Here is a 27679-nt window from a genome sequence, read left to right on the forward strand (position 1 = left end):
TTCTTGGTGAGATTGTGCGTAATATTTGTGCACCTGTTGGTTCAAAATTGAGCACAAACGGCGATTTTGCACTGTTGGTTAATGTTTGGTTCATTGTGGGTTCATGTCGAGGAGGGTTAGGGCGCCTTTTACATGTCTGTGTGTGTGTGTATATATATATATATATATATATATATATATATATATATATATTTAAATTTATTTAGCTCTTATTGCACTTTCTCATGATATGTACACATACATAATGAACAAAGTGTTTGATTGAGGAATCAAAGAAATATAGTGAATAAATGAGTGTGTTTGGTTCAGTGTAGAGAAATCAAATAGTGTTCCTGTGTGTTCCACTATAGCGGCGCTGGAGTGCTGCTCGTGAGCGACAAATAAAGCAAAACTATAAAAAAGCGTTATTCTGCCGAATGATTCACTAACTAACGAGTCTGATTGTTGTAAACGGCTCTTCGGTCGCTATGAGGATTGAATTATCTACAAACTGCTGTCACACGAACAGATAAGACTTTGGATATCAATATCCTCCCTTCATTAACATAAATAAGAAAAAGAAAAACGATGAAACGAAGTTCTATCGAGACGAACAGAAGAAAGAAAAGAGCCCTTCAGACTTCTGAGCAACTCAAAGAAAATCTAAAATACAGTTTACACGACGTACAGCATGTTCACTTCCTCACAACACAACTGGATACTAAAACTATCAAACAAGGGACTCAATCTGTCTGTCTGTGTCTCTGTCTGTCTGTCTCTGTCTCTCTCTCTCTCTCTCTCTCTCTCTATATATATATATATATATATATAGAGAGAGAGAGAGAGAGAGAGTATGCACACAATATAGAGTGCGCTTTATAAATAAATATTGATACATCTATCTATATATCTAAAATCTCCGACTGCATTTGAACGCAACATGTTTCTCTTCCTTTTTCCATCCGCTGGGCGTTTCATCGTGTCACAAGAAGAGTCCAGGGTCTCACGGTGAGAAAATGCCCCCCAAAACCATCAAAAAGGCTCTAGTAGACGTTCTGGAGGACCTGTCAAAGCAGGACTTTGACAAGTTCTGCTGCCAGCTGCTGGACCGCAGGGAACAGCCGCGGGTCCGGCGCAACAGGGTGGAGGGGAAGAATTTCTTATACATCGCAGACGTCCTGGTTTCAACTTTTACCGAGTCCGGTGCAGTTGGAGTGGCTGTGGAGTTACTGAAAGAGATTAACTGCTACGAGGAAGCAGACAGACTGGGTAAATGTCTCATGGTTTGGTGCAGAATGGGAACACGAGTAGTCAGGCATGCGGCTGCAGGACCCGTAAAGTCATCTTGCAGATAAAGTAGCGACAATTGACCAAGCTTAGTGGAACAAGCGTTTTTCTTAAAAGTTTATTCATGTATTAGTCTAATAAAGTTGAACTAAATTGAAAAATATTTGAACCAGCCCGCTTCCTCTTTACTTTCACTTTCGAGAACACGTTGCATCAGGCAGCCTCCCTGATCCGCAGCCAGCTGCCAGCCATGAATTTTGTCATATCTTTACTTTATAATACTGCGGGCTGCAGTCCATGGACACACTGTTTTCTGCAAGGAGAAATAAATGCAAAAATTGTCCTTTGCATGTAATCACTTAAGTTAAATAGGAAGCGCAAAGCCCGTGCATGTGTGTATGCAGGCGTGGTCTTCCATTAAAAGTTCGACTCTAGCTTTATACAGCTTAATACAGCTGCACAACCTGGTTAAAACATGAGAACTTGATATTTTAAATCGTGATTCAACGCTTTTACAGTTAGACTCACCAAAAATGAGCACAGACCAATTCAACACAACAACAGCGTGTGTGTGTGTGTGTCTTTGTGTGTCTTTGTGTGTGTGTGTGTGTGTCAGGGGTCTTCTTGGGCTCCAGCTGTGACACAAACACTTCTTTTATGTTTATACTCATACACCGTTAGAAAGCTAAGAGTCTCGTGAATCGGTTGATTCAGACCATTTCAAGACACAATCACAACAGGAGGCACAATAAACGGCAACGGCAGACGAACAACTTTTTAAAATAGGCTGTTTGCAGTCACGTGACGTTAAATTCAGATGGCGGGCAGGAAGCGAAAAATGCAAGGGATGGGGTGGAGGAAAGTTCTTACCGTGGTAGTTTAGATGAAATTACGAGAGAACGGTAAAACAGAAAATGAGAACATATGTTGGACGTGACCCTTGTGTTATTAGGGGGGTAATTGTTTAGCTGAACTGAAAGATCTACCTGCTATTGAGGCAGCAGCTATAACCAACTACCTGCCCATTGACTTGTCAGTTGTCCTGGGGTGCCTCTGCCTTCACGACATGACACATAGTTATATTTCCGTGAGTTATACCACTGCTATTCTCCACTCTGTTGAAAGGATAGTCCATATCTCAAATTGTGAGTTTATCTTATTTTTTTCTTCAGAATCTAATGCTGAGTCTTGCTGTTTTTGCAGTTGAAGAGACAAGTGGTCTGTCCTCAAGGCCGGAGTCCAGTGGCAGTGAGTTGTTTTCAAGTTTTTATTTTTTTGACATGAGACATTACTGGTCAGCTGTTTTTGAAAATGAGTTGTATTGTTTTTTAATTTCAAATTAAGCTGTATTCTTCTCCAATGTGGAGATGCCTTGGACTATACTCTCAGAGTTGTCACACAGTATTTATAGCATTACAGTGTAAATGCTGAACACAATGTCAAATGGGGTCTCAGCATGCCCTCAATCAGGGCTTCGTGAACTGCTTTTTATGACTGACTCAACCCAAGAAAACATTTTGTCAGACATGAATCCACTGAGTGATTTTAAAACCAAGAGCAGATTAAAAAAACAGTTTTAAAAACAGGAAAATGAAGTTTAGGACAAGGTAAGTGCACATCTGTGCCTATATTAGCCTGTTAGTAACGTGTTTTTTTGACAATGAGAGAAAGCATTTTGCTTGTTTGTGTGTGTGTAAAACAGTAGTATGCATAAACACTAGTCTGCAACTGATCCATTATTAAGATATAAAAATTTTCCCTAAATTCGTTTCAGCTGCAGGACCCTCAGCTGGAGCATCTGGTGTAACTACCATGGCACACGGTGGGGGTTCATGTGACATCTCATCTGTACACAACAGACTGTCTAGTAACCCAGAATCTGCCTATAAAACCTACTTCCTAATTTACTGATGGTTGGATATTTCAAACAGGCCTAACTTGAGCATGTTCTAAATATAATACAGGCTCAAGTGTAATGAAAAAAACAGTGGCCAGTGATGAGAGCTGCATGTTATTACTGAATTTAAATGAAAACATTGACATTTTGTGGAAACATGCTTTTTTGCTAGAGTTAGATGAGAAGATCGATACCATTCTGATGTCCGTGCGTTAAGAATAGAGCTTGGGTTAGCTTAGCTTAGCATAAAGACTGGAAGCAAGGGGAAACAGCTAGCAAAATGAAAAAAAATCTGCCTATCAGCACCTCTTAAGATAACTAATGAACACATATCTCTTTTGACATGCCAACTGTTGTCCTGTGCTTCCAGTCTTTATGCTAAGCTACGTTAACTCTCCAGAAAGCCAGAAAGCGAATGAGTGTGTTTCAGAAAATGTCATCAGAAAAGTTCAAGAGCTTTACAAAATGACATTTGGACGATATGTCATGTAACTATAGGCCTAATTCTTTCAAATGTAGTTTAATTCCAAAATCATAAATCTGCTGTCTGAAAATATTTCATTTGTTTTTTCAAAAGCATCAGAATAAGCACTCGATGGGTCACTATTCCTCTACACTGCTTTATGAATCGTGCTTGGGTTTTATTTTATCCCCATTAGTTACAGTAACAACAACAAGTTCTCATCTTTGGACCCACGTGCAGTTACAAATGCTTCAATGAATGCTATGCACATACAGCTGAACAGTGGAAATCACAGTTACAGAATGTTTATGCATGAATTGTTTTTAATATTTGATGAGTTTCAGTACAAGGTAAACAGCTTCATGTTCACTTCAAGTCCAACCTTTTCATCATAGAAATTTTTCTCTCTTTCCTCAGACGAGCACTTTGTGGACAAACATCAAGTTCAGCTGATAAAGAGGGTGAGCAACATCTCGCCCATTTTGGATGAGCTCCTCCACAAGAAAGTCATCGATCAAGAGCAATATGATGAAATCAGGGCTCTGCCTACCTCTCAGGGGAAGATGAGGGAGCTGTACTCTGGTTGCCTGAAAGCTGGTACACACTGCAAAGACATCTTCTACAAAATCCTGGAGAAAAATGAGCCATATCTCATCGCCGACCTCAAGAAATAGATAAAAATGTTGTGGCGAAATTCATTTTTAGACCAAGCGTACAGTAGACCTGAACACAGAATGTTTTTGTACATTAACAGTGGAGAAATGTGAGATGAGATTTCCTGTAAGGTTTTAAAACCAGATCCAGACAATCATGCATGAAAAGACTGAAGGATCACATCAGACGTGGAATGTTTTTATGCAACAAATGGGAAGAGAGTCTGTTTTTAACCTGATTATTTTTTATACATGAAAATGTGCTTGATCGTTAATTAAACGGTTTAAACTTTCACCAAATATAGCAAAAGATTATTTTAGGATTTTTTATCACTGTCCAATAAGAATTAGTTGGCTTTTGGAGGGTCATCAGAAACGTTTTCTATTTTGAAATTTACAATAAAATCCTCTAATTGCTATGTGTGGTTCTTACATTTGGAGTGAATGCAGTGTTTTAAATATAGTATATAAATGATGTAATGGACTTTAGAACTCACATGATTGTCTTTCCTTCCCAGATTTAAAGGGTGATCTTTATGTTGATTTGTGTCTGTAATTGATCAGAGGGGTTCAAGTCCCAGTTCAAGTCTGTGGAGCAGACAGGCTGCAGGGTGTTTGTGTTCATGTGACTCCACTGTGTTCAAATTAATTCAGGTGCAAATTGATATTTGGGATTCAGGGCCGACCTACCCAGGGTGTCCCCTGCCTTCGCCCGAGAGACGGCTGGGATAGGCTCCAGCCCCCCCGTGACCCTGCAAAGGATTCAGCGGTGTATAGATAATGGATGGATGGATTCAGGGCCGACGGTGCCATCATATGTTGTTTTTTCTCTTTCAGGAAGATCATCAACAGATCTACAGAAAGGAGACAGGCTTATTTTATCGTATATTCTCATTTGACTTTCTTATATGAGTTAAAGTCAATTTAAAGCATGTTGTTTCTCTTTGAAGAGACCTAGGCTAAAAGACTTACACGGGGCTTTGAACGCATCCCTCCATCCGAACCACTGGAAATTCAGATGTTGTGGGATTTCATCTGACACGATTCTGTTCAAAATGTGTCCAAATAAGCAGGTGACAAATATTTTATTTATTCACAGCCAAAAGAAGTAACAAGAAGTACCAAGCCGTACGTTGAATTGATCTTAAACGTCTTCGAAACGAGAGAGAGAAAGCGAAAGAGAGAGAGAGAGAGAGAGAGAGAGAGAGACGTTGCTGCGGTCAGAGTGAAGACTTCACGTCATTTCCCAGCCCTGCGGACCGTTATACTCGTCGGTGAACGCAGTTATACAACCTAAGTGGACGGATTTCAGCTACAACAATTGAAGCTACAAGTTGTTAAAACGGTAGGAAATCATAACATTCCTAACTTTTCCTCTCTTCCTCACTTTTACAGCTCTGCTTGATCTTCGTAACGGTCTAAGACGTTAGACGCTACTTGAACGTCAGGAGGAGGTTGCTAGCTAACTGGTCAGCTAAAGTTTCGAAAGTGTTTTGATAGGAAATTCAAAAGACTTAAACAGACTTGGGTTAAGGTTAGGTTTAGGTTAAGGATAGAATAAGGGTTAGGGTTAGGCAAGTAGTGGTTATAGTCATGTTTATGGTTAAGGTAAATCTGCAGGAATTTAATGTAAGTCTATGTAATGTCTCAAGAGGTGATGGAAACCTAACGTGTGTGTGTGTTCGTGTTCCTGTGCGTAGATGTATAAAATCATTACATTTTAGAGTGAAGACTTGGAGGAAGGTTAGGTTTAGGTTTAAATTAGTCAGTATTAGATTTAGATTAGAGTTAGCCACGTAGTGGTTATGGTTAAGGTCAGGATAAGTCTCCAGAAAATGAAAAGCTGTTTTAATTTTCCTTACATTTGTTTCAGCTGCAGTGCCTACAGCTGGAGCATCTGGGGTAACCACCATGGCAGAGGGTGGGGGCTCAGGTAATATGAAGTCTCATCTGTAAATGCCTTCGTCTCTGTCTGTCAGTCGATGATCAGACTGTGGCCCTTTATGGAACCGGTTTGAGATGCCTGGTCTAGACACTCAGGATCCAACAATAAAACATATTTCCCTTACTGCATGGCTGGAATCTGATGTCTGCATATCAAAAATCGAGCTAGAGAATGAAGATGAAGATGGGAAGCAAAGGGAAACAGCTTCCAGTCTTCATACAGAGCTATGCGAAGTATCTTCTGTTTTTATAGGAAAGTGAACAGACATGAGTGATTTTACTAATTTCACTCTTGGCAAGAAAGCAGATAAGTGTTTTTCCCAAAGTAAAACTTTAGATGTGAGAACTTTGCAAAATGGCATGTCATAAGTGTAAAATGTACTGTGGCTTATTATTTAAGATGTCTTTCAGATGCAGTTTAGTTCCAAAAGTATGAATCCACTTTTTAAAACTGAATCAAATCAATCAAATCAAATTAATTTTGTCACATAAATACATTTGCATATTTATATATAATTTATTTTTCCCCATTAGCCACTTAAACAACAGCAAGTATTCATCAATGGACCCACATGCAGATAAAAATGTTTAAATGAATATATGCATATACATACAGTTGAACTGAAAGTAATCACTGTTACAAAATCTTAAAGCATGATTTGTCTGTGTTTTTGGTATGTGATGAGTTTAGAAGAAAGCTAAAGTAGCATCTTCTAATGAAACCAATGAATGTATGAATTTGGCTTCATGTTAACCGAAAATCGAGTCACTGTAGAGTCATTTTCCCCTCTTTCCTCAGACAAGCACTTTGTGGATAAACATCAGTTTGAGCTGATCAGGAGGGTGCACAACGTTGGAGCCGTTTTGGATGAGCTTGTCCACAAAAACGTCATCCAGCAGGAGAGTTATGATGAAATCAGGGCTCTGCCTACCTCTCAAGAGAAGATGAGGGCACTCTTCAGGGGCCCTCTGGAGTCCAGTGGAGTTCAAGAAAAAGACATCCTCTACAAAATCCTGAACATAAATGAGCCAGATCTAATGGCTGATCTCAAGAGAATGGACTTGGAAGTAAGTAAATTCTCAGTTACATAAAGTGCTCTAATGGAAGTGTGGATAGGATATTGTGCCTCACATATAATCACTGTTTTAGAGACTCAAATGGTGAATTGAGGATCACATTTTTATGTGAATGTGATGTAAAGTTGATGCTCAAAATCACCGGCTGAGTTTTTCAGAGTTTCACTTGTGAATATTTTTGAGGATGGTTAATGTAACTATTGATTTTGTCCAAATCTCAGTCCTTGTGTTGCTACACCTAACTGCAGCTTTCAGGCAGGGTGGAGGCAGACTGATGAACTGGGGTTGACTCTCTGGCACAGCACTAAATTTGGTCAAGTCTGATTTTAAAGATGAAATAAAGATGAATAAATAAGAAGAGCTGCATGTCAACAACTCTGGAATTAGTGAAATGCAGAGAGATCAGTTTTCAATCATTGTCATAGATTACAGAATACATCCTATCCTGCATAACACTGAAAAATGATTGGCTGTTTTAATTTTCCAGGTAGCAACACTGACAGCCGAGGGCCTTAGCCTGGGAACTGAAGGTAAGGCAAAGCAGGAAAAAACAAAACTGTGACACACTCACACGTAGCTCCTGTGTCACCTCAGCTGGTGTAAAAATACACAGCTGGGGTGACATTTTTTGATCACATGTTTCAATTTTGTGCATATTGCAATGACAAACACATTAAAAGCCATTCAGCACTGACAGAAAATCTTTAAGTAGCTCTACATGTTGTTATTATTATTGTGTCACTTTGGGATGAAATCCTGATGTTACACCAAGCACTGGTCGGTCTTTTTTATTTCTTTTCCCCTCAGAGAAACACTCCGCTGATGAAGAGCAGCCTTCACTGATCCAGAGAGTATGTCACATCACTCTTCACACAGTGCAGCTTTTATTCAGCAGATGAAGATTGAGAATCATCTTCATCTTGAAAATTATTATTGATGATGCAAATCGGTTTTCTTCCTCTCAGATAGTTTTCTCACAGAATTGGGCTGATCAAGCTACATAATGTACACATGAGGTCAAGTATGAAAGTTATTTACCTGTAATGTCAAGAATTTGTGTTTGTCAGAAAAAAAAAGCAAACCTTGTAAAAGAAATTATAAATTAGCAGTTGTTGTTGCACCGTCTTTGAAAGAGTTAAACCTGAGCAGAAAAATAAAGTCATGCACCTTCTGATTAGAGTAAAATACTTGTTTAAGAGGTCAGAGATGAATCATCTTGATGTTACCATGTACAAACAGTTAGTTAAAAGCAGGTATTTGAACTCAATTGGACAAATCAGTTTTATAATTACCTTGTGTGATATGGCTGATGTACTCTTACCATGTTTATCTTTCAATAACACATACATTAATGAGATGTGAACAAAAATGTGGACTCATCCTTGCTGTGCAATTGCACTTTTGCCTCATGAACATTTCCTTTGAATTTACTAGGTGGAAACGATGGCGTCTGTTATAGAGCTGCTTTTGGAAACGCTGGCTGATTTGAGTTACGAGGAGCTCGAGATGGTCAGGCACAGTCTGAGTCAATTTTGCCTCCTCAGACATCACTCAAACATCCCATGGAGGCTGCGGACACCAACAGACATGAAGAACGTAGTGTTTTTAATGGTACAGATTCACGGGCAAATGTCTGTGGAGAAAACCGTGGAGGTTTTAAAGAAGATGAAGAGGACTGATCTGGTGCAGAGGCTGTTACATAGCAGATCAGGAGCCAAAAGTAAAGTTGAAATTACAAAAACTGGTTCTTAACATGTGTCTCATAAGGTTATAATCTAAGTCTCCTCTTTACTTTATAAATATTACGATCTGTAATGTAGAGCAATGAAGACATATCATCTGGTGTACAAAATGTATTTTATGACGAATGTGAAGTAAAAAATATATGGGGGTAAAATATCAGTGATAAACTATACAATATGCAAATGTTTGAGCTTTGAGTATAATTGTATGTTGAGCCCTTTGTATAGTAATGTTTTTATCAAAGCAGTATTGCCTAATGTCAAGGACTCAATGATATTTCTTTTATTTTCTTTCTTTATCCTCAGAAAAACACTCTGTGGATGAACGCCTGCCTGCACAGATCCACAAAGTGAGTAATGTCATACCTGTCTGACCATGCAGAGCACAGCTTTTAATCATGCAGATGAAGGTTTGAGATCACATCAACATTAATGCTGACCAATGTGATGAAATAAATCACCTTGATGTTACTAAAATAATGATTTGAAATGGATGTTTCTCACACAACTGAAGTTGAGATAAAGTTGATTTCAGTGCTGTTATTATTATCAAGTCATTGTATTTTAAACAGTTAAAAAAAAAAAAATCAAACATAATGCAACACGAAATTGAGAAAACAGGCTGTGTGTTGGCCAGGACTAGCCTCCTACAGAGACGAGAGGAAAGAAACTAACATGACCATAAATGAGAGCAAAATACAGTGAAGACCCACATCTGAAATGAAACAAGTGCACATAGTTAAGGTAAATAACATGTTGGGGATTGGACCCCTGAAACTGGTTTGTAGGAAGATTGACCACTACAGGGCTCCAGTGAAACGAATGACTTGATTTACATTATTATGACTTGGTTATGCTTATAGTCTTGGTTATGCTTATAGTCTTGGTTTTTGAAACTACTAAAACAAGTCTTTACCGATATCACATGGGTACAATAAACACACTTAACATCGACCAGGACCCAGGAAATACAGAGAGAGAATGGAGTTACTGTGCCACATTAATCTGACATCAGTAACATCAGAATAGATATGAGTGACTTCTGCACCAGTAACGACTGCAGAAACAGCAGACAAGACAAGCAGAAAGAGTGAAAGCAAGCCCATCATTTCGAAATAACATTCAAAACAAAGGTCCCTGAACATAAATGTTTCTGAATGTGAAGAATTTACAACATAAAATCCCAGATGATCTTGTAGAAAAACACATCTTAACACTCTCAACACTCAAATGTCTAAAATCATGTGATTGATTCGATGGAAAAAGGTAAATCTTTTGTTTTGCCAGTGAAGAAATACCATATTTTTCTCTGACCGTATATTTTCCAGGTGGCGGCAATGACGGCTGTTACAGAGTTGCTTTTTGAAACACTCAAGAATTTGAGTTACAAGGAGCAAAAGACCTTCAGGTGGTTTCTGCACTTCACATTGTTCCAGAGGAGCTTTCTTTGCTTCTCATGGGGACGACCGCGGTGGGCAGGTGATGTACGACAACTGGCAGAACTGATGGTGGAGATATGTGGTCAACGGTCTTTGGAGGTGACCATGGAGGTTTTCATGGAAATGAAGAGGCCTGATCTGGTGCAGAGGCTGCCAGAGACCAGCTCAGCGCCCAAAGGTAACATAAAGAAAACAGCTGTCACATTAATTTCTAATAATAGATAAGTACATGGTAACAAAGTCTTTTTAACTGTGGCATAAATATGAGCTGCCATGACAAGTCCTGAATAGTTCAATCACCACCTCTCAAACACAGCTTGTAGCATACCCTCCGAAAGATGGTAAGAGACTCGACTGATGGTTTTTAGTGTTTATTCCTTTCTTCAAATTCCACAATAAACCAACGTGAGAACTTGTAAGAAAACAAAGAAAACAACAAATCACATCTCTATTACCATTTCCTATATAATAACTGGTAAACAATCACAGTGCAAGCATAACTGAATACTCAGCAAGATATCGTAAGATGGCTAAACATATGAGCAACAAGCTAGCATAAATTTCCTACACATACACATTGTCAAAAAATATAATTACAATCGCATACCAACCTTGTGCCTCTTCGGGGGGTTTCTAAATATACGTTGTTTCCGTCACGTTTCTGTTTTGCTGCTTCACGTGTGTTTACCCTTGTTTACCTTACAGCCAACTTTATAATTTTTTACCGTCAAATCGTTCATACCGTGTTCATGGCTGAATTTTCCCGGCGACACTATTAAACCGGAAGTTCAAAATAAAATCTTGCACTTTAACCCTTTCAGCTCTTAAATGAACAAAATATACACATACATATAGATGAAATTACGTTTTTTAGCGAAACTCTAATCATGAAATATATTTATAAAGGAATCATGTCAAAATACGATTTGTTTCTGTCAAATGAACTTATAAACAGTGCAAGCTGCCCTCTGGTGGACAAAACGAGAAACAGCAAGCACAAAACACAAAGTGGGTTTGCTAAACAGCTTCAACAAGAACTGAACAACAGAAGCTTCACAAATTTAGTCGTCTGTCATCTTGAAAATAAGGGAATGTGATTCCTCCTGTGCACAAAAATAAAAATGTTAAACTGGACAATGATTAGTGAATGTTTGTGATTTGTTTAGGAGGTTCAGTAATCTGTTGACGTTGGTGGTCCTTTTTATAAATGTTGTGTTTTCAAAGATCTCTCAACGTCTTTTCTTTGAAAATATTATTTTTGGTCCACTGTATTTGTGCATTTTGAACTCATTAATACCAGTCTGATGTATGACCCAACAGGAATTTGGCTTGTGTTGTTTACATAATGTCACATGAGTCTGTGGCATTGTTTTTTCTATAACGTGGGTTTTTACAGTATTTTCTCAGTGATTCCCTCTGTGATCTCTGGAACCATGGCTTCCTCTAGGGCTCCAGTCAGGGAGTCACTTCTATCAGTTCTCAGTGAACGGACCTGAAATGCGAAAGGCTTTTTAATTCTCAGGACTCGGTGTTATACTTTGGCAGTGGTGGAAGAAGGACTTAGATCATATCACATCTGAAGTACATGTAGCAACAAAACGGTGTAAAAATACTCTCTTACAAACCAAAGTCCTGCATTCAAGTTCTTAAGTAAAAACACAAAATTATCCATCCATCCATCCATTGTCTTCCGCTTATCCGGGGCCGGGTCGCGGGGGCAGCAGTCTAAGCAGGGATGCCCAGACTTCCCTCTCCCCAGACACGTCCTCCAGCTCTTCCGGGAGGACCCCGAGGCGTTCCCAGGCCAGCCGAGTGACATAGTCCCTCCAGCGTGTCCTGGGTCTTCCCCGGGGCCTCTTCCCGGTGGGACATGCCCGGAACACCCTCCCAGGAAGGCGTCCAGGAGGCATCCGCTAAAGATGCCCGAGCCACCTCAGCTGGGTCCTCTCGACGTGGAGGAGCAGCGGCTCTACTCTGAGCTCCTCCCGAGTGACAGAGCTCCTCACCCCATCCCTAAGGGAGCGCCCCGCCACCCTGTGGAGGAAACTCATTTCAGCCGCTTGTATCCCAGATCTTGTTCTTTCGGTCATGACCCAAAGTTCATGACCATAGGTGAGGGTAGGAACGTAGATTGACCGGTAAATCGAGAGCTTTGCCTTTCGGCTCAGCTCCCTCTTCACCACGACGGACCGGTACAACGACCGCATTACTGCAGCTGCCGCACCGATCCGCCTGTCAATCTCACGCTCCATCCTTCCCTCACTCGTGAACAAGACCCCAAGATACTTAAACTCCTCCACTTGAGGCAGGATCTCTCCTCCAACCCGGAGAGGGCAAGCCACCCTTTTCCGGTCGAGAACCATGGCCTCGGACTTGGAGGTGCTGATTCTCATCCCAGCCGCTTCGCACTCGGCTGCAAACCGCCCCAACGCATGCTGGAGGTCCTGGTTCGAAGAGGCCAACAGGACAACATCATCCGCAAAAAGCAGAGATGAAATCCTGTGGTCCCCAAACCAGACTCCCTCCGGCCCTTGGCTGCACCTAGAAATTCTGTCCATAAAAATAATGAACAGAACCGGTGACAAAGGGCAGCCCTGCCGGAGTCCAACATGCACTGGGAACAGGTCTGACTTACTGCAGGCAATGCGAACCAAGCTCCTGCTCCGGTCATACAGAGACCGGACGGCCCGTAGTAGAGGGCCCCGGACTCCATACTCCCGAAGCACCCCCCACAGAATGCCACGAGGGACACGGTCGAATGCCTTCTCCAAATCCACAAAACACATGTGGACTGGTTGGGCAAACTCCCATGAACCCTCGAGCACCCTGCGGAGGGTATAGAGCTGGTCCAGTGTTCCACGACCAGGACGAAAACCGCATTGTTCCTCCTGAATCCGGGGTTCGACTATCGGCCGAATTCTCCTCTCCAGTACCCTGGAATAGACTTTACCAGGGAGGCTGAGGAGTGTGATCCCCCTATAGTTGGAGCACACCCTCCGGTCCCCCTTCTTAAATAGAGGGACCACCACCCCGGTCTGCCAGTCCAGGGGCACTGTCCCCAACTGCCACGCGATGTTGCAGAGGCGTGTCAGCCAAGACAGCCCCACAACATCCAGAGACTTGAGGTACTCAGGGCGGCTCTCATCCACCCCCGGTGCCTTGCCACCGAGGAGCTTCCCAACTACCTCGGCGACCTCAGCCTGAGTAATGGATGAGCCGGCCTCTGGGTCCCCAGCCCCTGCTCCCTCTACGGAAGGCGTGGCAATGGGATTGAGGAGATCCTCAAAGTATTCTTTCCACCGCCCGACAATATCCCCAGTCGAAGTCAACAGCTCCCCACCTCCACTGTAAACAGTGTTGGCAGGGTACTGCTTCCCCCTTCTGAGGCGCCGGACGGTTTGCCAGAACATCCTTGAGGCCGACCGATAATCCTCCTCCATGGCCTCCCCGAACTTTTCCCATACCCGAGTTTTTGCTTCCACAACTGCCCGGGCTGCAGCACGCTTGGCCTGCCGGTACCTGTCAGCTGCCTCAGGAGTCCCACGAACCAACCAGGCTCGATAGGACTCCTTCTTCAGCTTGACGGCATCCCTTACTTCCGGTGTCCACCACCGGGTTCGGGGATTGCCGCCACGACAGGCACCAGAGACCTTACGGCCACAGCTCCGAACAGCTGCGTCAACAATGGAGGTGGAGAACATGGTCCATTCGGACTCAATGTCTCCAACCTACCTCGGGATCTGGTCAAAGCTCTCCCGGAGGTGGGAGTTGAAAACCCCTCTGACAGAGGGTTCCGCCAGATGTTCCCAACAGACCCTCACTACCCGTTTGGGCCTGCCAAGTCTGTCCAGCTTCCTCCTCCGCCAGCGGATCCAACTCACCACCAGGTGGTGATCAGTTGACAGCTCAGCCCCTCTCTTCACCCGAGTGTCCAAGACATTCGGCCGAAGGTCAGATGACACGACTACGAAGTCGATCATTGACCTCCGGCCTAGGGTGTCCTGGTGCCACGTGCACCGATGAACACCCTTATGCTTGAACATGGTGTTCGTTATGGACAAACTGTGACTAGCACAGAAGTCCAATAACAGAACACCGCTCGGGTTCAGATCGGGGAGGCCGTTCCTCCCAATCACGCCTCTCCAGGTAACACTGTCGCTGCCCACGTGAGCGTTGAAGTCCCCCAGTAGAACAATGGAGTCCCCAGTCGGAGCACTTTCCAGCGCCCCTCCCACGGACTCCAAGAAGGGTGGGTACTCTACACTGCTGTTCGGCCCATAGGCCGAAACAACAGTGAGGCACCTGTCCCCAACCCGAAGGCGTAGGGCAGCAACCCTCTCGTTCACCGGGGAAAACTCCAACACATGGCGGCTAAGGTGGGGAGCTATAAGCAAGCCCACACCAGCCCGCCGCCTCTCACCGTGGGCAACTCCAGAGTAGAAGAGAGTCCAGCCTCTCTCAAGGAGTTGGGTTCCAGAACCCAGACTGTGCGTGGAGGTGAGCCCGACTATCTCTAGCCGGTACCGCTCAACCTCCTGCACTAGCTCGGGCTCCTTCCCCCCCAGCGAGGTGACATTACATGTCCCCATTGCCAGATTCTGAGTCCAGGGATTGGGTCGTCGGGGCCCCCGCCCACGACTGCCACCCAAATCCCACCGCATCGGCCCCTTCTGATCCCTCCTGCGGGTGATGGGCCTACTAGAGGGCGGGCCCACGTCGCTCCTTCGGGCTATGCCCAGCTGGGCCCCGTGGGCAAAGGCCCGGCCACCAGGCGCTCGCCTACGAGCCCCGACCCCAGGCCTGGCTCCAGGGTGGGGCCCCGGTAATGCCAGTCCGGGCGACGTAGTCTTCCTTGTTCTTTGATCCATCATTGGGGCTATGGAACCGCTCTTAGTCTGACCCGTCACCTAGGACCTGTTTGCCTTGGGAGACCCTACCAGGGGCAATAAGCCCCGGACAACATAGCTCCTAGGATCATTCGAGTACTCAAACCCCTCCACCACAATAAGGTGGCGGTTCAAGGAGGGGCACAAAATTATTAGGATCATAACACACTAAAAGTACCAAAAATAAAAGAACACATTCTGCAGAATGGCCCATTTTGGAATAATGTGGATTTTTTGTGGAATCTTAATCCATAATAATACATTGTTTTTTTTTGTAGTTGCTTTAAATTTTGTATTAATAATCTGTATCTGCAAAGTCACCATTAACTCAAATAAATACAGTATTGCCTTCCAAAGTGTAATGGGGTAAAAGTACAAAGTATCATAAGATGGAAATACTCAAGTAAAGTACAAGTACCTCAAAACTGTACTTAAATACAGGTGGTGGAAAGGAACTAAATACAGTAAATGTACTAGCACTGTAGCCAGGTGAAGTACACGTAAAGGCTACACACAGTGTATGTGTTATTCCATTTACAAGTGTCATTAAATGTGTTGCAGCTGCAGGATCGTCAGCTGAAGCATCTGGTGTGAATACCACAGAGGAAGGTGGGGGACCTGTGAAAAAATGAAGACACTTAAAACACTAATAACAAATTTTATGAATTGAATGAAGAATAAACTTTCCTCTAAGTCATGTGGTCTTTTAAAGTTACCATTCAGTGTTTGAAGCTTTAACACAGAAATGAATGTTTAATATTAGAATTCTTATAGTCTGACAGTGTCTAATTATAAAGCCTGACGATAAATCAATCATTCAGAGGTCTTTTTATGTTTTCTTTCTCCTCAGAAAACTTTGTGGATGAACATTGGCCTGCACTGACCCAGAAAGTGAGTAATAAGTCCTTAATGAGGATGATAATGAGGATGAAAGAGGAAAAACCTTTATGTTACTAAAGAAATGTATTCACGTGGTTTGTAAAACACAGGTATAAGTGATTAATAGGATGAATATTTTCAATGTTATCATGACCTTATGTGATATGGCTGATGTACTCTTACCACATAAGCATTTCTAAGACATATATGAATGAGATGTGAACTGAAAAATCATCATCTTTGCTGAGACATTGCACTCTTGTCTCATGAACATTTCCTTTAAATTCACCAGGTGGAGGCGATGGTGTCTGTTATAGAGCTGCTTTTGGAAACACTGAAAGATTTGAGTGACAGGATGTCCGAATTCAGGGGAGTCCTCTGGAATCAAGCTGACTTCCACAGACATCTCTCTAAAATCCGACTGATTCCGCTGCACATGACAGACATGCAGGACATGGTGTTTCTAGTGGTGCTGACCTTTGGCCAACAGTCTGTGGAGATGATCAAGGGGGTTTTGGAGCAGATGAGGAGGACTGATCTGGTGCACAAGTTGTCAGACCAGAGCTTAAAACTCAAAAGTAAGACAATAAAGACAACAAGTTAAAATCATAAAAATCTTCTAAGTTTATAATCTATGTCTTCTTCCCTTTGTAGTATAAATCGTAAGATGCATAATGCAGAGAGAAGACACAACATTGCCTGATAACAGTGTTTGTTGTCGGTTGTTAGCTCATGACTGACTTTTACCACTCTTCTCCTCAGAGAGGCACTCTGCAGATGAACAGCGCTCTGCACTGATCCAGAGAGTGAGTCATGTCACATCTGTCTGAATTCATGCAACACAGCATTTATTTAACAGACGCAAGTTACAACATATCATCAGCTTGAAGATTTTAAATTATTATTTTTCCAGTTGCATTCAGGTCGAGCTGTTTAGCTGTGATTTTATCCAACAGAGGATGAGATGAGGAGATTACTTTTTTCTTTTTTTCTTTAGCAGTAAAGAGAACTTGGAAAAGTTCATCCTTCAGAAACATCTGTTGATTGGACTTTCAGCCATTCTTCAGAGCGTTAAACAAGACAGAAAACATTAGATAATGTATCTACCCAATGTGACCTAGCAGAAACACAAACATCTACACTAACATTGATGAAGTGCAAAGAGACACATTTGTCATTTTCTCAGTGGATTAAACATTTGTCCCATGAATTTATGATTGTTTCAGGTAGCAACAATAGCAGTTGTTAAACAGCTGCTGGTGGAAACCCTGAATGATTTGCATGATTCGGAGTACAAGAAATTCCGCCGGTGTCTGCAGTTGATTGTGTTCCGGAAGGACCCCCCTGGCATCTTTATCCCACCAAACACAGCGGATCTGATGGTGCAGACATTCGGCCAACGGTCTGTGGAGCTCACCAGGGATGTTTTTGTGGTCATGAACAGGGCTGATCTTGTTCAGAGGCTGTCCAGCTCAGCATCCAAAAGTAAGACAAAGAAGACAAGAACCTGTCACACTGCATGTATCATAACCATCTAATAAATACAGTTTATAATTCATAATAAATAGTCAATCTGCTATGAGTGCAAAATTCCTTTTAAATTAACTGAGTCTTATTAACATAAATTATACCCTCTGTGTGTCATTAGATCAGAATCCTTTTAGTCCATTTAAATTCCTTTTCTCCTTCAAGAAACACTCTGTGGATGAACATCGACCTGCACTGTTCCAGAGAGTGAGTCCGACTTCACACATCACAGCTTTCATTCAATATATACGGGGTGAAAACCTTCCTCATTTTTAACATTATAAATCCTTAACTTAAAGTTTAGTGCAAGTGAAAGGCTATGAGGATAAAAAAAATCATCTTTTGCTTTTAAATCGCTGAAGAAATTGATGCACACACGGGACAATACTTTGTGTTTGTAAAGAAAACAAGATAATAACAATAATAATTAAAAGTATTATTATTATTGTTGTTGTAATTATTATTATCTTCTTAAGCATTTCTCATGTATTAATAATAATTATTATACTTTTAATAATCATCATAAAAATGCAAATATTATAATATCCATACTCAACATTCAAAACGCTGACACTGATAAGAGCAAAGGAATAAATCATTAACTATCCTAGTTGAGAAATTACACATTTGCTTAAAGTATCCTTTGAATTTTTCAGGTAGCAGCAATGGCAGCTGTGAAAAAGATGCTTTTGAAAACAGTCAGTGGTTTGAGTCAAAAGGACTTCGAGAATTTCAGCTGGCTGCTGCAGTTCACCTGCTTCCAGAAGAGCCTCCCACAAGTCTCATGGAGGCAGGTGAACTGGACAAACAGGACTCACATTGTGGACGCAATGGTACAGACTTGTGGCCAGCAGTCTGTGGAGGTGACCATGGAGGTTTTCAAGGATATGAACAGGACTGATCTGGTGCAGAGGTTGTCACAGAGCAGTTCACAATTCAAAGGTAAGACAAAGTTAATAAAAACTGCCACTTCATACAAAAATACATGTTTCATCAATGTCAAATAAATAGAATTTATAATTCATAGTAAAAACATCGGCATAGGTTCAACCTTTTCTTCGTCACCAATGAGAATATGAAAGGGGGGCAGTGCAACAACACCACACTCATGACTTCCACTGCAGAAATCATTGAGTTGAATCCACCCTCTTTCATCATGTGAGGTCACAGCTGAGTAGATTTTAGTGTCATTTTGCATCAGTGAATTCTTTGTATTTCATTTTCTTTCAAAGCACCTGAGCCTTATTTAGAGGGAGCAAAATATTAGATACAGTCTACAGCAAAATACAGTTCATCATGGCCAAATACACAAATCCCTACTGACTTCATTCAACGCCCCTGACCAACTGAATATTATACAACCCTGATTCCAAAAAAGCTGGGATGCTGTGCAACATAAATAAAACAGAATGTGATAACTTGCTCATCCTTTTTGACATATGTTCAATTGAAAACAGTCTTTTTTTGTTCTTCCTCATCAGCTTCATTGATTTTTGTAAAAAAAAAAAAAAAAAGACTGGGAAAAAAACACCTGTTTAGAACATTCCACAGGTAAACAGGTTGATTGGTAACAGGTCATCGTATCATAATTGGGTATGAAAGGGGCATCGTGGGTAAATCGTCCAACAGTTGAAGAACAACTTTTCTCAGTGCACATCTGAGAGAAATTTAGGTATTTCATCATCTGCAATCCACAACATCATCAAAAGATTCAGAGAATCTGGGGAAATCTTTGCACGTAATGTTTGACCTTCCACCCCTCAGCCATGATTGTACAAAGGATAGTGTTAATGAATGTTTTAATTGTATTCAACTAAATATTGGTCAAAAAAGATTTGCAAATCATTGCATGTTAATGTCATCTTTTGGAATTGGGGTTGTAATTTGAGAGCATTGTAAATTATGTGTTTTTACACAATTTTAACATTTGAATCTTCTTTAATTCTGTTTTCTCTCTCCTCAGAGGAACATCAGCCTCAACCACTCCAGAAAGTGAGTAACGTTCTGTCAGATACACTTGTTTTCATTTAGTAGTTACAGAATTAGCGTTATTCTTATCTTGACAGCAAAGAGGTGGAGAAAGTTTTGAACCACAAATATTACATTTGCTGTCGAAGCGAGGCATGTGGTTGACATGTAGCTTTAGCTTCAGTCTTCCAGCATTACATCATGCAATCAGCGTCAGGTACATGCTGAAGTTTTAAAATGTGTCACATAGAAATGTCAGTTGGAGACGCACTTCTCAGCTGACCCACAGAGTTTAAACGATAACATTAGCTTACATTAGCTAGCTACACTTACAAAATCTTCAAGGGAGTCATAATTGTCTTCCATAAAATCCACTTTCATCAGCTCGCAATGAGAAGCCTGCTTTTGTTTACTTCAGTGGGGAATCGAAGCCCTAGTGTTTCCAAAATTACTGCAAATTATGATTGTAAATCTGCCAGCGTCATCACCGTAACCTCCAAATGGTGAGACTGGAAAGCTTGACAGGCGTAGCAACAGTAACTAAGGAGGACGGGGCTTGCGAAGAATCAGAAAATTCAAAGAGAGAACGATACACAGATTCTCATTCCTGTTTTCAGTAGCAGTGTCAGAGAAAGAGAAAGTCAGTAAAGCACAATTACTAATGACCAGTTCATAGAAATACATGAAATGAATCATACTGTGTTGTGATGATGCTACAGAAATCGACACACGCAGAAGTAATTTGTTTTTATAGTCATCTTAAAATCAGATTTCACTAAATGTATGATTGTGCCGAATGTGTTTAATACTAGTTATTACAATACTCTCATGACTGAAATGCATACATTGATGCATTGATGAAGAAATTGTTTCATCAATACAGAGGAGATATTACATTAATGTCCTCTAATGACTTTGAATCCACCAGGAAGTAAACATGATATCACTTCAGGAGAGGCTTTTAGAAACACTGGAAAATGTAAGTTCTGAGGAGCTCCAGGAATTCAAGCTTGTTCTGCGGCACTCTACAAAGAACAAAGGCCTCCCAGGAATCCTGATAGATCTAATCGATGATGCAGACAGAATTGGCATAGTGGAGGCGATGGCGGGGATCTACGGTGAAGACTCTGAGGGGATGATCAGGAAAGTTTTAAAGGCAATGAAGAGAAGAGGTACAGAAGGTAAGACACAGAAGAAAAAAAACTGTCACATTGCACAATCACGTGTCTTAGAAATACCTAATAAATACAGATTTCATAAAAAGCTTACAGCACTGCGCTGGAATTCCAACATGGTGCTGGAGCTATTTTATGAAGATAATTATATAAGTGTCAGCTCAATAATGTGCATACTTCACTCCAAACTATTTCACTGTATGAACCTGGACTGTGTGTGTGACCTTTTGGATGTGACCACAGACATTAATTAACATTAGATTGTGACGTCTGTCTGTGGAGATCCTCATTCATCCAGGTCATGGTACTGCTGAGGTTTTTCCGAAGCCAGGTGAGTTTTAATGATTCACATGATGGTCGGGTGGAAAAAGCCCTCCCCTTCTCACCAGGACCCACCCATTGTTAGTCTAATGACCCATTAACACCCTGGCCCATGTGACCTGAACGACTCCATGACTCTGCAAGAGGATAAATACCTGAGACTTCCCACCAGTCCAGTTGCCCTTTTGGAAAAACCTTGGAAAATTTAGATTGTGACTGATCCTGTTGGCGTGTCTGGTTTATGTAGATTTAGATTTAAATAGCCTAATCTATGAAGTTACACTGCTATGGGTCAGAAATTAAATATTTATGAGCCTGCCGTCCGATCCATTGATTATCCACAGCCTACCTGTGACCCGCACATCACTGCCATGAGCACATTTCAGGCTCAGAAATGTTCCTTGCTTTGAGCCCTGTGAATGATGTTAGTTTCATGAGTTCAGTATTTGTTACAGGGCTTTTGTATTTGATTGCTTTAGATGGTGAAGGGGTTTATGAGGTGTCATTTTGCAGTGAAAGGGTTTTATTTGTTTTAAAGGTAACAGAGTGCGATTAGAGTTGATTGGACTCTGTATGTGTAAGTAGATTAAGATTCTCTGAGTCAGTTTTCATTTCATTTCTCCTCAGACAAACACTCTGTGGACAAACACCGACCTGCACTGTCCGAAAAAGTGAGTCTGACTTTACACAACACAGCTTTCATTTAATTGTTACAGGATGAAAATTATTCTCATCTTGTCTTCTATCAAAAATGATACAAAATAATGGCATCATTTTCATCAGATGGGACTCATCAAGCTGAAGCTGGGTCTTTGAACTGAAATGAAATGAAATTGAAATGTTTTGCACTGATAATGTTATGATAAAATCAGACACTTTTTATTTAACTTCTACAGTAAACAGATGGAAGCTTTTAAACCAGAAACATCACATCATCACTTCCTGCAGTAGAAGCGATGAGAACATAAGTCACAATTACTGATGACCAGAAATAAACTAGATGAATTGTACTGTGTTGTGATGATGTTACAGAAATGGACACACCTAGCTGTACTTTGTCTTCATAGTAATCTTAAAATCAGATTTTATGAAATGTATAATTGTGCTTCATGTGTTTAACACTAGTTGTTAATACTCTCATGACTGAGTGCTGACACTGATGCAAAGAAATGAAAGTTTCATATTATATAAATGTCCTCTGATGACTTTTATTCCATCAGGGAAAAACTATGACATCACTGAAGCAGAAGATTTTGGAAGCTCTGAAAGATTTAAGTTCTGGGGAACTTGAGAAATTCAGGCATGTCCTGCAGTATGGTAAAATGAAGGAAGGCCTCCCAAGAATCCCAAGACACAAAATAGAGATGGCTGACAGAAGTGAAATAGTGGAAGTGATGGTGGAGATCTACGGTGAAGAGTCTGAGGAGGTGATCAGGAACGTTTTAACGACGATAAACAGGAGCGATCTTGTGCAGAGGCTGTCAGTCATCAGCTCAGGATCTACAGGTAAGCTGTGAGAGAAAAAAAGAACAAGCAGTACTGTTCTTATACATGCAAAGTGTGATGTGTATTACTTTACTATAAAATTAGACAGAGGACATGCATGCCTAATTGGGCAGAAGAGGTTAAAATCTGAACAAGACACCTCTTCTCTGCTCTGCTTTCCCTGAACCTCTCCTCTGCTCTGCTTTCCCCGCCCCATCTTCTCTCTCCCAATAGAGCCAGGAAGAGGAAGCGTAGATAAGGTGGGGGTGTGGCTAGCTAGAGTCTCTCTTTGGGACCATGTGGCCTGTTCAGGTGAGTTTGTGTTGTAAGATCCAGAGTTGGCTTGTTTGTTTGTTCTTTTTTTGGTTGTTTTCCTGTTTTGTTTGCTTCTTGAAAGAAATGTTAGAAGAGGCTGTTAAATCTAGTCTGTGGATTAGGCCTCCACCTTCAGCACCCTCTTTACTTTCTACCCCCTACCCGAACCAGGGTTTGTATTCCCACCCCGCTTTTATTGGTGCAGTTGGTGAGAGGCAGGGGTAGATGATGGTAGTGTGGCAATTGGCAGTTACATGTGGCATCTAGGCCTTTGGTAGCATTGTAGCAGCTAACAATAGCTAAAGCAGTGGTAGTATGATAGCATCTTAGCAGTTAGCATTGTCATCTAGCAGTTAACATTAACAGTAGGTGAATCTAGCTGTATTGTCTTCTGTTCTTCTTAGCAGTTAGTGGTTAGCACTAGCATTAGCTAAATGGTAGCATCGGTACTGACAACTACCTGGAGCATCTCTGGGTCAGTTGAACGTGACAGTGCTGTTTGGATTGTGTAGGAGCAGTGTGAACTGGCACTAGGGGGGGGTGACTCTGGGACGCCGGAGTTCACTGCCTAACCTCCTGGAGGTGTCGTGGGACTAAGTAGGCGAAACACCGTTGAAGGGAGGTATCCACCTGATGACCCCCCAGAGACGTGTTAGGAATCACTGCTCTTTGGCATGTACAGAGGCAGATTAGAGCTCCAAGGTTCTTCACTGAGAATGAATCCTCTTTTTGAGCACAAGTATCTTGTGTTTAAATTAACTAAATATTGATTCCATGTCAGGGGAATTCACTTATCACAACAGCAAGAATAAAAAGGACAGGTAGAAAAAAAAGAAAAAAAAGAATAGACAAAGGGAGCACAAGTCCAGAACTGAAAAAAAAAATCAAATGGAGCACAGGGAATGGGGGCGAGTGGTCAAGCAACTGAAGGCCGGAGGACTGGACAGGATCAGAGCTGGGAACCTCAAGCAAAAAAAAAAAAGAAGAAAGAATAAGCCAAGCCCAGGAAAAACAAGGCAAAAGTCCAAAATCTCAAGAAGCACATGGAAAGCACTCAGGAAAGACTAGAGTAGGCACAAACTTTCAACATTAAATAGGAAATTACAGAACTTCAGACTCAAAATCATGACGATCTCAATAACTATTAAATCAATTGTCATGAAACTTTGTAAAGACATTGATGGTCTCCAGAGGAAGCCTCGTTGGTGATCCCTGAACTTTTCCACTTGAAGGTCAGACATTTGGTGCACAGTAGTGCTCAGAAGACTAAACTCTCTATCTTGTGCATCTATCAGGTCAACAGTTGATTATATATAATACATTGGTTTATGACCCAATACCTGCATCAGCCTCAGCTGTACTTTGTATTTTGTGCTGATTAGCTATTGTTGGCATTGATAACATGCTAAATTAAAATGGTGAACATGTTAAGCATGAGCATGTTAGCTGATGTAGCTGATGCAGCTGATGTTAGCATTTAGCTAAAAGCTGTGCTAATAGCTGCTAGCATGGCAGTAGACTCCCAGCTTTGTCACATTGTCTGTAGTAACAACAAGACAAAAGTAAACCCTGAATAACCAGACTCTTATTGACAGCATTGTTTAACACAATGAAACTGCTGCATTTCAATTCAATAAATGACTTTGATTTTTACCAATGCATGTGCTGACATGGAATATCAAATGTAAACAAAATTGCACCTGAGACAGAAGAAACTTGGCATTTTAAATGGCATTTAAAGGGTGCATAGTCTCATAAACGAGATATGTAGGCCTTTCACTTTTTGTTGTGAAGATTCTTTCTAAAATTCTAAAATCTATTGCTTGAAAAAGATCTTTACCTTTAAAGTTTTGAAGCTCCCAAGATACAAAAAAACACAAAACAAAAACCCCTCACTTGCAGCCTTTTTATTTCCTTTTGGAGCGTGGCTCAGCACCATTACAGCATGAGACAGGCATCAGAATTGGCTTTATTGGCCAAGTAAGTGTGTACATACAAGGAATCTGACTCTGGTTTTACACTCAGTGTACTTGCAGAGGTAAAAACAAACAGGCACTGACTGAACACTGAACATATGGACAGTTCCCATACGATTTTCTATATCAATATAACATCATTAAAGAAATCCTGTGTGTCTTCCCAAGGGCCTTCAAGAAGCTTGGAGCATACGGGTTGTGGGAGCATTATGGTAATCCATTACATTCATTCATTCATTTGTTTATTAATTTATCTTGATGTTGCAAAACGACTCATTTCCACATATTTACAAAAATGATTGTCCTCTTCAGCAGGACTCCAGTGACTGGACTAAACTTGAACCTGAAGTCAACAGTACAGATGCAGATGAGACTCCAACTTACAGGTAAACAGGACATAAATGCTGCATCACAGCAAACCAGAACTATGGAAAAAGTCTGGATCCTTTCTTTGGATTTTTGCACAGAAGGAAAACTGAAGTCTTTCTCTGTGCTGTTGCTGATTATATCAACACAATATGACAGTTACAGTGGGACTACGTTTTGCACCAAGTAAACTGAGAGCAGATAGGGTCAACATTTACATTTCTTCCATTGTACCCACAATACATTATTTTTGTACATCTACACAAACACACTTGTTTTCTTTTCCCTGACTTAGCCTTCGGTCTGAAGCAGGAAGGTTTGAATGCAGTGTGTCTGGCATACGGTGGCTGTGTCAGGAAAAGGTCGGTTTGAAGTACCAGTTTTGCTCATGGGAGGAACCAATGGAGAGGATGGAAAACATTCAGTACATGCCTGCAGGTCCCCTTATTGACATCACAGTAATTGCTGGGAAGTTAGCTGAAATATACCTGCCACACTGGATCTGCATAGGTAAGTAGACATAAAGACACTAATGGAGAATATCCAGACTTTAAAATTCCTGATGCAATCATTTTCTGCTCTCTAATTGTGTGTTCTTGTGTGTTGTGTAGATGACATCCCTAAAATATCAGACAAGTTTGCAGTCTTACACATAAATGACTGCGGAGACGTTGTGGAAAAAGTGTCTGAGGTCACACCGTCACACGTCAAGTTACCCGAACCAGATTTTTCTCCGAGAGCGGTCCTGATGAAAGCTGGCTTTCCTGTGAAAATAAGCTGTAACGTGTTAATATACTATAAACCCAACACACCATTCCTCAAACTCCATGTTTACGTGATCCCACACGATCCTGCTCTACAACAGGTTACTGAATATCTTACTGTCACAAATGTGTCAAATAATACGATTTGAAAACCTACAATAGAGTATTCGGGCCAGTGTTGAAAAATAAAGTGAAATTGTGAGAAAAATATCTTCTATTATTATATTAAAGGAATCAAGTCAAAGTTTCTCAAATGTACAACTTTATTCTCATAAGAGAACTTTTCCTCAGTATTCTGGAAATCTCACATTGTGACCTTAATACTCTTTGAAGGTGAAAACCATAGTTTGCACATTAATGTACTTTAAAACTCCTGTGACAATGTTTGCCACTGAAACCATGAAAGCTTTATGTTTTTAATGCTTCTTTCCAGGCGGTGGACAAGAAGAAGTTCTCTGATGGATACAAAAAAATCCAAAAGCCACGTCCAGACAACTACCTGAAAATGCAGCATGGTTTCATCCTCACAGCCAACATCGACACAGCGAATATTCTCCCAGAGGTACATCATGCGTTGTGGTTCAGAAGCACACAATCATATCATTTACAAACGTATGTGCAAAAAGTTTGGCCTTATGAATTCATTTCTATTTCATTTTAAATGGCTGAATTGATTGCATTAGTGTTAATAATGCGTTTTCTTTAAAATGTATCTACCACTAATGATGGCATTGCAGACATTTTCCTGCAGTAATTTTGGCAGTTTGGTAGTTTTTCCGGAAGATAAATACCCAGTGTTGTCTGAAAACCTCAGAAGTTTGTTTCACAGCATTTACTGCAGAGGTCAGTTTCACAAAGCAGGTTTACTGAAAACTCTGAATAACCCTGTTAACCCTGAAATGAGGGAAACTCTGAGTTTTCTGTTTCACATAGGAAGGTAAGTCAAACCAGAGAAAGAGGGCTAACTCAAGCCTGTTTCACAGACAGGGGTAAGTTAAACTCTGGGTCAGCTACCTCAGTAACAGACATCACTACAATAATGACTTTTCATGACTTTTCCATTTGCAAACAGGATGCATCAGTCGTAGAACGCTATGTTATTCTCTGATTACAAAACATTCAAATCCACCACTGCTGGACAAACTTTCACAGTTGTAATTTATTGCTCCGTTTGTTCCTATTTGCACCTCTATTGTTCTTGTTCTAGCCCAGGGGTCGGCAACCCGCGGCTCCGGAGCCGCATGTGGCTCTTTCATCCCTCTGATGCGGCTCCTGAAAATAATTAATGAGCATTTATTTAAATGTATTTTATTTTAGTTTGTTCGTTTTGAAACAAATCGCGCGCTCACAGATGACAGCTTATCCTGCATAAAGATGCAGGTGACGGCGCACAGCCCGTCAGTGCGCTGAGGTTCAGGAGCAGAAATCACATTAACCACGTTTGATTCATATTTTAATTGCCTATTATTTAACATATATTCATATTTTTTCATCGTTCAGTGAAATAGTCCTTTTATTATTCAGGTTGACAGCTGA

At 41.1% G+C, this 27679-nt stretch overlaps 1 protein-coding gene across 1 annotated transcript in view; it reads left to right on the plus strand.

Moving 5' to 3' along the window:
- Positions 1-933: 933 nt before the first annotated feature.
- LOC121610260 overlaps positions 934-27679 on the plus strand; it is a 33193-nt gene continuing 6447 nt past the window's right edge. The window contains exons 1-28 of the mRNA XM_041942279.1: positions 934-1248; positions 2470-2514; positions 3041-3088; positions 4044-4298; positions 6153-6212; positions 7023-7291; positions 7788-7830; positions 8108-8151; positions 8735-9020; positions 9349-9392; positions 10371-10659; positions 15929-15976; positions 16218-16258; positions 16539-16824; positions 17009-17052; positions 17473-17731; positions 17895-17980; positions 18430-18715; positions 19737-19765; positions 20670-20922; positions 21865-21908; positions 22458-22743; positions 22957-23034; positions 25182-25225; positions 25326-25399; positions 25675-25889; positions 25991-26244; positions 26577-26705. Of these exons, the coding sequence (XP_041798213.1) occupies positions 996-1248; positions 2470-2514; positions 3041-3088; positions 4044-4298; positions 6153-6212; positions 7023-7291; positions 7788-7830; positions 8108-8151; positions 8735-9020; positions 9349-9392; positions 10371-10659; positions 15929-15976; positions 16218-16258; positions 16539-16824; positions 17009-17052; positions 17473-17731; positions 17895-17980; positions 18430-18715; positions 19737-19765; positions 20670-20922; positions 21865-21908; positions 22458-22743; positions 22957-23034; positions 25182-25225; positions 25326-25399; positions 25675-25889; positions 25991-26244; positions 26577-26705 (4092 nt within the window). The 5' untranslated portion in view covers positions 934-995. The remainder of the gene's footprint in view (positions 1249-2469; positions 2515-3040; positions 3089-4043; positions 4299-6152; positions 6213-7022; positions 7292-7787; positions 7831-8107; positions 8152-8734; positions 9021-9348; positions 9393-10370; positions 10660-15928; positions 15977-16217; positions 16259-16538; positions 16825-17008; positions 17053-17472; positions 17732-17894; positions 17981-18429; positions 18716-19736; positions 19766-20669; positions 20923-21864; positions 21909-22457; positions 22744-22956; positions 23035-25181; positions 25226-25325; positions 25400-25674; positions 25890-25990; positions 26245-26576; positions 26706-27679) is intronic.

This window comes from Chelmon rostratus, chromosome 8, assembly GCF_017976325.1.
Source record: "Chelmon rostratus isolate fCheRos1 chromosome 8, fCheRos1.pri, whole genome shotgun sequence".
NCBI classification, from domain to species: Eukaryota; Metazoa; Chordata; class Actinopteri; order Chaetodontiformes; family Chaetodontidae; genus Chelmon; species Chelmon rostratus.